Source organism: Ammodytes marinus, assembly GCF_949987685.1.
Source record: "Ammodytes marinus genome assembly, chromosome: 2".
Classification (NCBI taxonomy): domain Eukaryota; kingdom Metazoa; phylum Chordata; class Actinopteri; order Uranoscopiformes; family Ammodytidae; genus Ammodytes; species Ammodytes marinus.
This window is the reverse complement of record NC_137231.1, coordinates 1,850,548-1,862,695: the sequence shown is the minus strand read 5'-3', so window position 1 is coordinate 1,862,695 and position 12,148 is coordinate 1,850,548. Positions and strand designations below refer to the sequence as shown.

At 40.0% G+C, this 12,148-nt stretch overlaps 1 protein-coding gene across 2 annotated transcripts; it reads right to left on the bottom strand.

Moving 5' to 3' along the window:
- Positions 1 to 2,587: 2,587 nt before the first annotated feature.
- On the bottom strand, positions 2,588 to 7,868 carry isl1a (ISL LIM homeobox 1a; the record flags this gene model as incomplete). 2 transcript variants are annotated; one of them, XM_080040797.1, is made up of 6 exons in its annotated part: positions 2,588 to 2,704; positions 3,826 to 3,993; positions 4,664 to 4,950; positions 5,935 to 6,188; positions 7,154 to 7,343; positions 7,817 to 7,868. In XM_080040797.1, the coding sequence occupies 6 exons, from the start codon at positions 7,842 to 7,844 to the stop codon at positions 2,588 to 2,590; spliced, it is 1,044 nt and encodes a 347-aa protein (XP_079896923.1). The 2 variants fall into 2 exon arrangements, with proteins under 2 accessions (XP_079896923.1, XP_079896922.1); XM_080040796.1 differs by having other exon boundaries at positions 4,664 to 4,947; positions 7,817 to 7,844.
- Positions 7,869 to 12,148: the final 4,280 nt, after the last annotated feature.

Below are 12,148 nucleotides of genomic sequence, written 5' to 3'. Positions count from 1 at the left end.
ACCCACAATGCTTCTCTCATCACAATCACTCTTAGAACTTTTAGGCTTCACTCTCACTTCCAGCTAGATATAACACTTAACTAAAACAGAAAAAAAAGTCTTGCGTCATAGTCAAATGTGTTTTCTGAATGTGTGTATTTTGTAGATACATCAATTTGACATGTAATGCACAATAGTGAAATGTAGGCTCTGGATGCATTCAAACTTTTTAACATAATTTTAATGTAGTTGTTTTTTTTCCAACACAGTGCAGGATCACTGAATAGACTGGACTAAATTGCTTTTGATTGAGCAGTTTGACTTGGTACAATATGTTTTTCTCTATGTGGTCCCCTGTGTTCCTCCCTTGTATAACCTACTAGCCATGCGTACATGTCAGCGGTCTTACAAACAGCATTTATTTTTAATTTAATTCACTCATTTTGTATAAGCCCATACAGGAAAAGGTCCAGGATATTAAAATGACTTCAATGTATTTAATTTTCTTTGTGCAGCCTCTTTGTTCTGCCATGCACTGACATCTTCCTTTTATCGCTTTCAGTTATCATGAAGAAAAAAAAATTATTTGCCATGCGTCCCCTTTGTGAAAAGCTTCCATAGCCTATGGAGGAGAGAATGCTTAAAAAAAACATGGTATGCTAGTTGATTATTTTGTCATTTGGATTTATATGAAACTACAGCATACAGTAGGATATTTGTCTGCTATTTGTGTCATGGTAAATTACCAATTTCTCAAAAATTATAGCAAGGGAGATAATAGCTGAAAGTATTCACGACTATAAATTGGTTTTGAATATGCCCAATACCCCTGATGATTTCTTCACCAGATGGACAATCATCCTGCAGAAAGAATTTGACATAAAAATATTTTCAAAGTAAAATAAACTGATTAATAGGTCAATAAATGCTGAGCCTATAGATGTCAACTGTGGCTATGAATTCAACTCCAGGAAGGATAGTATATACGCAACATGGCGTTCTGCAATCTACTGCTGAATGAAATCTGTCGTGACCGAAGGATGCGCTGCACTATCATCCCCTAAACTCTCTGTCAAACTTCATCTATTATATTCAAAGAATAATCTCAAACTGGTAGAAGGAGAGTATTGAGTGTCGGGATTAACCAGGAGGAGGATGAGGTGCGTTCACAAAACTGGATTTTGACACATATTGAAACATTACCTGATCGTCGATTGGCTATTTTGTTAAGATATAACGAAACTCCCTGAGTATGAGATCATACATGATCACACACTAATCAGCTTGAAACAAATCAAAAAGATAAATGTTTGTGACACTATGTTTACTTGCTGAAAAGGAGTCTCAGTCTCACTATCAAATTGCGTTTTCATTTAAAAAAGCCGTAACAATAAAAACAGCAACAGTGGACAAAGGGGAAATCTAAATTCCAGTGAACACATGCAGCCAATATGTGACGGAAAGGTCGGACACTTGTACCATAAAGTCAGACCGCAGACTGCACTCTGATGTGTCTGTTTGATGGCAAAAAGCCAAAGGGCGGTTTTCAATTATTTCTTATTTTTCTAAAAAACATGAAGAACACATTTGTTCTTGTCTCATTGTTTCGAAATTAATAGAGATGACGTCACTAAAATCAAGATAATTTCATTTGTTTGTAGAAGGGTTTAGAAAATAATTCATCAATTGAAAATAATCTAATTTTACTGTCAGATTTGATCGATTTCATTCAAGAAAGAAAGAATAATGACAGGAGTCAGAAATGTCTTAGGCGTGTTTGTCGTAAAGCAGACAGGTTGTTTCATATCTCTGCCGGCTAATGTGCGAATGTCCACTAAGAGAAAAAAAAAGAAAGCCCAACTCCTCAATGTCATAGGCTACTTTGTAAATTATTCAAATGTATCAAACAATACATTGTTATAGAAAATCCACAGACCAAACTCCAATTGTTTTTACTTTCTTTTTACTTCAGTTAAGAAATTACACAAAAAGTGGCAAATTTGTCGACAATAAATAATAAATAATTTTTGTTGCACGGGAACAAAATAAACATTTTCTTCCAGAGCTAACCGTATTTTTTTTTAACTTATTATTAATTATACACATCTTTGGGAAAGAAAAAAAATATCGGTCGGACACTAACTCACACATAATGTCCCACGAAGCGTGTGGCAGAATAGAGGAATACCTTGTTGCAAATGCTTTAGCCTACTTGGGTCATGGAGGAAAGTAATCAAAAGAAGAAAAAGCAGTGCTGTTGTTGCCCTCCAAATGCTCTATTATATGATGAGGTGCATGAATCGAATGAAAAAATCACCAGTAATTGTTGTCTATTCAAAGTAGCGCACAGCATTCGCCTATAGGATGGAACTGTCTCTCCTATAGTCGGAGATCCCGTTTAGCGATGTAGTCAGGCTCACGTCGTCTCGTTTTGGCAAAACTGTAACCAGGCGTATTGAACGTTATGACGCATCCGTCTGTCTCTTCTAGGACGGCCTAGTAGGATGAGTGGCTGTGGTAAAATCCCATGATTGTCTTCACAGTGTCAAAAATACAACGCGGGGGTTGCCTTGGTGCAGAATGGGATGAACCGGGCGGTGCAGTGTGCTCAGGCCTCGATAGGGCTGGACACCATGCTGTTCGGCGTGTCGGGCAGCTGGGACGACATGGACGCGACCTCACTGCCGGTGGAGTTTGAGCCCGGCCCTCCCTCCGAGAAAGTGACCTGTGGAAGACAAGGGGCAGCCGGTCAGACTCATCGGAACACGCGCCTTCCACAGGGATGACTGATAAAGTCCATTCAATGCATCAACAGTAAAAAAAAAAAAAAAAACTAAAAAACAAAACATATACATTATTCTGAAGCCCCTGAACACTGTTGCCTATTTATGAAAGTGAACTTGCAAAGTAACTCACTTATTATTTCACAACATTATTAAGGCATCACAGTGAACACTATGTGTTATCAGAGAGCGGCTGACAGTGACCCTTCTTAACTTTAGATTATTTTTCTCTGCGCTGCACGTTTAATGTGCATCAAGAAACGCTCGCGGTAGCCTAGGCCTATGCTATTTCACTGGAGATTGATTATAATAGTTGTTAAGTGTCAGTCTTCAGTTGAAGGTGGGAAAAATATTCTAATCAATACAATGAAGTGAATGGAATAGCTGAGCAATGTGTGACATTCCACTGCTGGTCGTAAGGTGTGCTTGTCCAGAGACCCGGCGCGTAATATAGGCTACTGCAGGAGATGGTGTCATATGGGATGCGACACACAAAGAGAACATCAATCAATGAGAAATACATTATCCTAAAATGTTCGAAAGACACCTACGGCCCCTGCGTCTATGTTTTCACATCAGGACTTTTGCTTTTTCCAATTCCAGTCATGGCCGAATTATGAACAAACAGAGTATCATCTATCAAATAAATAGTGAATCAGCAAACTCACAGCAACATTTAACGCCTTCATCCAGATAATCGATGCCCGTTCTACCATTAGTCTGTTCATACATCCGAAGGAAATCTTTTTTTTAACCATATTGTAAAACTCAGAAAACATCTGCACCAAAATGAAACCCTGCTGTCCAGGAATCCTCAGAGGGATAAAACGCTCCACTTGTGAGGGGCCTGCTAAACGAATGCGTATATTTGAATGCATCAGTGTATTATGATATAAAAATAAAGCTATTTGACAGAAAATGTACTGATACCATTGGATTAATCTGAATGTTGTGAATACTGCGCGAGGAATCTTAAACGAAGATGCAATCTAACATTGCAGCTAAAATTATTAAATAAATAGGCAAAAGGTACATTTAAAGCATGCCTGCAAAAATGACGCACCAGTTGTTGGAAGGCCGGCTGGTCTATGTCGCTCTGCAGGGCGAAGTCGCTGAGAACCTTCCAGGGCGGCTGGTAGCTCTGCACCTCCACCGGGTTGGCCTGAAGCCCGCCGTCATGCCGCTCCGGACTCGCGGCCACCATCGGGGTGCCCGTCATGCCCTGGATGTTCTGCAGCAACAACAACAACAACACACTTCTGTCACTGTGGGGGTCCTACACACATGATAATGAGAGAGAGAGAGAGAGAGAGAGAGAGAGAGAGAGAGAGAGAGAGAGAGAGTGTGTGTGTGTGTGTGTGTGTGTGTGTGTGTGTGTGTGTGTGTGTGTGTGTGTGTGTGTGTGTGTGTGTGTGTGTGTGTGTGTGTGTGTGTGTGTGTGTGTGTGTGTGTGTGTGTGTGTGTGTGTGTGTGTGTGTGTGTGTGTGTGTGTGTGTGTGTGTGTGTGTGTGTGTGTGTGTCAGAGTTTGGGAGGGCATCTGAAATGAATCCACCAGTCAATCAACAGAACAATCAATAAACAAGCAAACAGATGAAGACGCAGATCAAAAGGGAAACATGTATATGTCTGTGCTCATCGCCCGTCCCTTTATGCACACGTCCACAACATACGTCAACCTATCGCTCCCGTTACTCTGACAAGAAAAGTCATTTGGTTCTTTCTGAATATTTTTTTTTAGTTTTGCTTAATGATCGTGCCACCTTACAATTACGCTGTATTAAACATTGCATTAGAAACAGACAGGGTTACAACATTTAGGGCCTGTATTTGATCAATAGGCTGTGCGTATTTGAGGAAAAGGACTTTTGGAAATGTTTGCCTATGTGTATGTTGCTCTCACCGTCTTGTCATTGGGCTGCTGTTGCTGCAGCTGTTTGATCAGGATGCTCCTCTTCTTGTCCTTGCAGCGCTTGTTCTGGAACCAGACCCGGATGACCCGCGGGCTAAGGCTGGTCATCTCCACCAGCTGCTCCTTCATGAGCGCGTCGGGCCGCGGGTTGGCGTTGTAGCAGGTCCGCAGGGTGTGGAGCTGCTTCTCGTTCAGCACCGTCCGCACCCGTGTCGTCTTCTCCGGCTGTTTGTGCACGTGAGGCCGCAGTGCGGGCTGCCGGGCCGAGATGGGTTCTGCTGTGGAGGAAGGGCGAGATAAGGAGTCAGGGACGGGGAGATCAGTGGATGGTGTGCAGGGGCTTATTGAGATGAGATAGGGGTGTGAGTTTAACTGAAGTGGTTTCAAGCTGTTACTCCTGCAACGCGCGATGTACAACTTTATCATCCTTAGGCCCAGTTTATCTCTCTGATCTGGTAATAGGCTCCTTTACAAACACAAAGATGCTGACTCCTAGAAACAACTGATCACATCAGACCCGGGCGGTGTCCACAAAAAGCCGCACAATTATACGGCGCGTTTTTGGGTTAAATGCTCCCGTATGGTCCTGCATGCGTTCACTGGACTATCTCTAAATACAGCATGGTTTCACGAACTCCAGATTCCACTCCATATGTCTACATTTGGGAGAATATCTCACCTCTGATCCTTATACTGGCCTACATCTAAAAGCACCAGGCCAAGCTGTACGGCAAGCTGCTCGTATGGCTATAGACGCTCAGAGCACTGCACAGCATTTCTAATTCAGACCAAACGGACCCCAAAGTCGCCTCATGTTTATCCAGCAATGACAACTTGATGTTCTGACAGCAGCGCACATGTTAACTACAGACTCTGGTCGGACATTGCTATGCAGAAGAGACCATGTAAAGACTAAATATATAGAGGAGCAGAAAGCAGTAGCCTTCCACTCCAATGGAAAACAGCAACGAGTCAAATAGGAAAGCAGAAAAGCTCCAGTTGTTAATTATGTCACCAGGAGTGCATCCCATTTACATATGAGACCAGGCCAGTAAATCACTCTGACATTGTATTCTCAGTCCGCACAGCACTGCGCCTAACTCCGCGGAGATGTGAAATAAATCCGTTCAGTTGAACATGAAATATCCCAGGCTGCTGTCCGAGCCAAAAACCAATCTAATTAGGATGCGGGCCGTCGGGGGAAAGTAATAGTATCACACAGGGCGAGCGCGTTCAGCAGGCTACGGTCCTCACGCATCTACCTGCCATCTGCAGCGGCCTGGCGGGGTGCAGCGGGCTGAGAGGGTCCGGAAGGCTGGCCCGCTCCAGCACGTCGTGGTCCGCCCGGCAGAAGAGGCCGTCCTCCCGCAGAGCGAACTCATCCCCCGGGATCAGCTGTCGGCTGCACGCCACGCAGCGGAAACACTCGATGTGGTAAACCTTGGAGCGGGCCCGCATCACGAAATCGTTCTTGCTGAAGCCGATGTTGCATTTAGCGCATTTAATCCCGTATAACCTGCGGGACATACAGGCGCTCCGATCAGACACTGACACATAGGCCTATCTAATGAGCAAATAACGCTGCAACACGTGAAATTAAACGACACGCTTATCGTTAATAATAAAAATAAGAATAGAAATATTATTATTATTATTATGATTAATAATAATAATAATAATAATAATAATAATAATAATAATAATATACAATACAATGCTGTATTAATTTGTCGTTTTTAATAAACACATAGGCGGCGTCAGTGAGCCTATTGACAAACAATATTTATATTATTAGTGGTAGTAGGCTAGTATTATTATTACGAGTGTTATAATACTTATTATTAGTAGTAATAGTAGAAGTCAGCTACTAGGATGTATAGCTTTAGGCCTATATTTATAATCTAATCTTAGATCGAAATATTTTCTGGTGAATTTGAGTTGCTTTTCAGGATGATAGTTAGCCTATAAAGAGTCACATTGGAGATAGGAGTATTGGTATCAGACAATAACTGAAGCCCTACTCAAATTATTATTGAAGAAATTGTAAACGTATTAACTTCAAGACAGTGAATAGGCCATTTACAGGCTGCATCATAAGACTATCTTACATCAGGGTGTATTTAGGCCTATAGAATGCTAAAGAATATGATCGGAATTATTATAATTTTTTTAAGCCCTAGTGCATGTTTCTTTTTGTAATGTAAGACAACACAATATAATGATAAAGGGATGTTTCTCTTCAGGGTGCACTGTGTAGACAACAGCAAGTTGTTGTGGCAGTAAAGATGATTATGTTCATATTATAAAAACAAATAAAAATAAAAGTTTAATCCCACTCGCAACCGGGTTCATGGCGCCCTAAATCAGTCTCCATATTCTCAATCTGATATCATAAAATAAAATAACAATAATTATAATATTCCAATGGCTGTGCAGCCCAAGCTCCTGTTCTGTAGCCTATGTGAAGGTCCCGTTCCGTACCTGATGTAGTCCCGTTTACAGTAAGTCTTTCCGTCGCGGACGAAGCACGTACACGACTCGTCCAGGTACTGGCTGCACTCGGCGCATTTCAGACAGGCGGCGTGCCACTCCAGGTCCGGGGACACGCGCAGGATGTACTGGTCGTGGATCTGGTTCCCGCAGCCCACACACAGAGAGATCAGCCGCTTCTCTGGAGGACACATCACACACACACACACACACACACACGCACACACGCACACACACACACACACACACACACGCACACACACACACTGTTAACACACACTGTTCACTTCTGAACGCTCTACACTCGTCTAATAATAATAGGCCAAATAGTAATATGTATTATTATTGATAATAATAATATTAATATTATTAATACTACTACTACTATTACTAATAATACAAATAATAATAATACTATTAATAATAATACAAATAATATGGATTTAATCATGAGGCCATCATGAATAAAACGAAAGGAACAGTTCAACCTTCAATGACAATAAAACGTATTACTGTAAAAAGTATTTTATGACTTTATAGGCCAAGAAGATGTGTTGTGTCTTCGGGCATTAGCCTACAATAGAACTTATTCAACTCTCAGGTTGGGATGGATTTCGTTTCAGAAGCGCAAAAAACACCGAACAAGTTCCTTACTTTTGGGTGGATCCCCCATGTCTCCCATGTCCACAAAGTAAGGCGACGTACGGTCCACTGTCTCCGCCTGGATGCTCCTCTGCTGCCTACCGGGCTGCCGGGCCAGGGGCTGTGCTGTCCGGCTTACAGAAAGTGTGTGTGTGTGTGTGTGTATGTGTGTGTGTTTGGAGCCGGTGTGTGTGGAGCTCTGATCCTGACAAGCGGCGGCTCTGACGTAGGATAGAAGCACGTCATCTGCATGAGCAGCTGATTGGCTCTGCAGACCCGAGTAGCTCTAACCACCACACACACGCGCGCGTGTGCGCACACACACACACACACACACACACACACACACACACACACACACACACACACACACACACACACAGACAGACTAACTAACACTTATTATTGCTGAATATGATATTCTTATTCAAGCATTGCTTTGCTCTATTCTGTTCTGTTAGTTTTTTATTTTATTTTTACAGTCTGATGCTGTTGTTTCTATGAAACACAACACACGATTAATCTATTTCTGAAACATTTATTTTGAAGCGGACATCAATGGGCCATAGAGGGACATTTCCTGCACTTGAACTCTTGAACAGGAGATAATAATAATAATAATAATAATAATAATAATAATAATAATAATAATAATAATAATAATAATAATAATAATAATAATAATAATAATAATAATAATAATAATAATAATAATACATTAAATTTGCGCTTTTCCAAATGCTCGAAACGAGATGGATTTATATTTGACTCGATAAACGGCCCATAGTTAAATCCCTGAGACATCCGTTTTGGCACAGCCTGTGTCTACCGATCATGTTTGAAACATAGCGATATGAACTTCTTCGGTGAAAGCTGTGACAACTTATTTGTGAGAGATCAAACCTGCGCCGAGTTGAAGATGAAACGGTGAACACTTGAGTCAAACATGAACATGTGTGGTCTTCAGTGCGGAGCGGCTGAATCAGAGCGGGGCCGTCCCAGACACACACCAACACGCCCTCTTGTGTTAGTAACACACTCACGCCGTAAACACACTGTAACTCATTGTTTTTTTAAATGTAATTTTACGTAATATATTTAAAGCTCGTGAATAAAATTTGCAATTTTAAAGCTGAGCATTGGGATGAGACGTGTAACCACTCATGTGCTTTCAGACAGCATTCCTTGTTACTATTTGAGACTGCACATTTTAATTTTACTTTTCACTTTGAAATCCAAAATAACTAGCCTACCAACATTAGAAATATGCTATGTTATACTTTATTCATATAATAAAATATATTTAATAGAATATTTTATACTGGATACTGCCCTCATTTAAAGAATGACATCATTGTTCAAACAAACAGGTTGGTCAATGATCTGTATTTAGGTTCAAAATGTCGCTCAGGATTACAAATAATGAATCTATATTCATATGGGATGTTTCTGAAAACATGCTTATAAGCCCAGTGCAAATAGGTACTAGTGATCCCCTTACAATCCAACTTCTTTTCTTTTTAACTGTGTCCGTGATATTTTCCCAATCATGCCATATCTGTGCAAATAGATTCACATACTGTATGTTTGTCATATACTATACGACATGTGAATCGCACAGTTGAAAAGTAAGACTATAATATTTTACGAGTCATTCTAACAACATAATTCAGTAGGAAATATCAGAAAGAAGCAGAGCACAATAAACATAACACATAAAACAGTGTCAAATCAATGTAGAATAGTAGAGTGCAAAGATGAATGCAATGGACTAAAGTAAAGTGCAGCAGTGTAGAGAATGGACACGGGTTGTAGATAGGAAAAGAGAAATAAAAAAGATTAGTTTTGGTCGCAGTGTCTGCATATGTTTCTGCCTTTTTAAGTCATTTAAGGAGATGAGTCAAGCGAAGTCAATTGTAATATAGTCTTATATCACAAATAATATCAGGGGGATTTACACTATGTGCAGCATGCAACAGCCTCTGGTTTTATGACTTAGATTCATGTAAGGAAGTACTTTAAGAAAAATAATTTAACAGGTGAACAGTTAAAGAATCATGAGGAGAACCTTGAGAAAGACTCAGTAAAGGATTTGCTTCATTGTATATTGGTTTTGTATTAGTGTTGCCTCAAAGTGTATTATTATCAGTAGTGGAATTTAATTTAATTTGATTAAAGGCTGATGTTTGATGAGGTTTTGTAATATGCTATCTCTTACCGTCAACTTCTACACATGTCCTGTATGACCAAAGGTATGAGGACAACCTTTGTAATTGTGATCCCTCGTTAAATAAAGAATATAATGTAAACATTTAAGTTACGTGACTTAATAGATTTTACATTGTTTTTTATTTTAACCCATAGTTGTATTATTAGATTGTGCATTTGTTTTAACTTGTCTCATTACCCATCTGAGAGTGATGTCAATCTCACAGCAAACAATATTTTTGAACAATAACGTTCTTCAAATGGTTTATGTTTGCCCCTGTGCACTGAACCAGGAACTTTTAAATGGGTTTCCTAGAATTTTTTTTTCTCCCAGTTTGGTGTGGAAGAACTTTACTAGAGCTTCCAGCCCTCACCCACCCACCGTCACCCACCCATCTATCTATCTATCTATCTATCTATCTATCTATCTATCTATCTATCTATCTATCTATCTATCTATCTATCTATCTATCTATCTATCTATCTATCTATCTATCCATCTATCTATCTATCTATCTACCTCATTGAAATACATAATGAAACCCATTTCGGCCTAGACTTGGTCTTTAGACGTGTTGTATCATTCTATATGATATGATCATTCCCGTTGTTTTATAACACACAGAGTCTAACCTGTGTTGTCTCAAAAGAGAAACAGTAATGCTGGGGCCAAATACAAGGGTGTAGCAGGTGTATTTTAATCATTAGCTCCTAATATTTTATGTAAAATGAAATGAAAATGTGCTGTGTATTTACAGTGTGATCTATCTATTATTTATCTATTGACTGGTATGGGACAACAAAATATTGTCACAATTTACAATAATATTTGACTTTATTCTCACTCAATATAACTCTTCCTCTTGGTTCTCTGTTTAGATAGATACTATATCAATTGTGTGTGTGTGTGTGTGTGTGTGTGTGTGTGTGTGTGTGTGTGTGTGTGTGTGTGTGTGTGTGTGTGTGTGTGTGTGTGTGTGTGTGTGTGTGTGTGTGTGTGTGTGTGTGTGTGTGTGTGGACAGGGAATTAAAAGATTGGGAAAGCTGTAGAATGTAAACACAAAATACCTGTTTGGAACATTACTCACATAAACATGTTAACTGGTAATAGGTGATATATTATTATGAATGGATATAAAGGGGCATCCCGTAAAGATTCATTCTTCTTTTGTGATGCTTTTCCAGGCTTTCACCGCAGCCTCTTTCAGTTGCTGTTTGTGTTAGGGGGTAACTCTCTTAAGTCTCCTCTTTAGCAGGTAAAATGCATGCTCTATAGGGTTTAAGTCTGGAGATTGACTTTGCCAGTCTAAAACCTTCCACTTCGTGCCCCTGATTAACTCCTTTGTTGTGTTTTGGGTCATTATCTTGCTGCATGATGGAGGATCTTCCAATCAGTTTGGTTGCATCTTTCCTTAAATTGGAGGACAAAATGTTTCTGTAGACTGTTAATTTTGCTGTTGCCATCATGTGTTACATCATCAATGAAGATTAATGAGCCCATCTGAGAAGAAGCCATGCAAGCCCAAGCCATGACATTGCCTCCACCGTGTTTCACAGATGAGTTTGTATGTTTTGGGTCATGAGCAGATCCTTTCTTTCTCCAAACTTTAGCCTTTCCATCACTTTGGTAAAGATTCATCTTGACAACAACACAGTAACACATGATGGCAGCAGTAAAACAAGTCTACAGAAACATGTTGTCTGCCAATTTAAAGAAAGATGCAACCAAACTGATTGGAAGATCCTTCATCATGCAGCAAGATAATGATCCAAAAAAACTGCAAAAACAACAAAGGAGTTCATCAGGGGCAAGAAGTGAAAGGTTATAGACTGGCCAAGTCAATCTCCAGACTTAAACCCTATAGAGAATGCATTTTACCTGCTAAAGAGGAGACTTAAGAGAGTAAACACAAACAGCAACTGAATGAGGCTGGGGTGAAAGCGTGGAAAAGCATCACAAAAGAAGAATGCAAAAGTTTGGTGATGTCAATGGGTCACAGGCTTGATGCAGGTATTGCAAGCAAGCAAAATATTACGTTTTATTCACTTTAATTTATTCAAAGTCTATCTGTTCCAATACTTTTGCTCACCTAAAAATGTGGTGTTCCTTTTCAACTAATGCTATCTTCTCCGTTG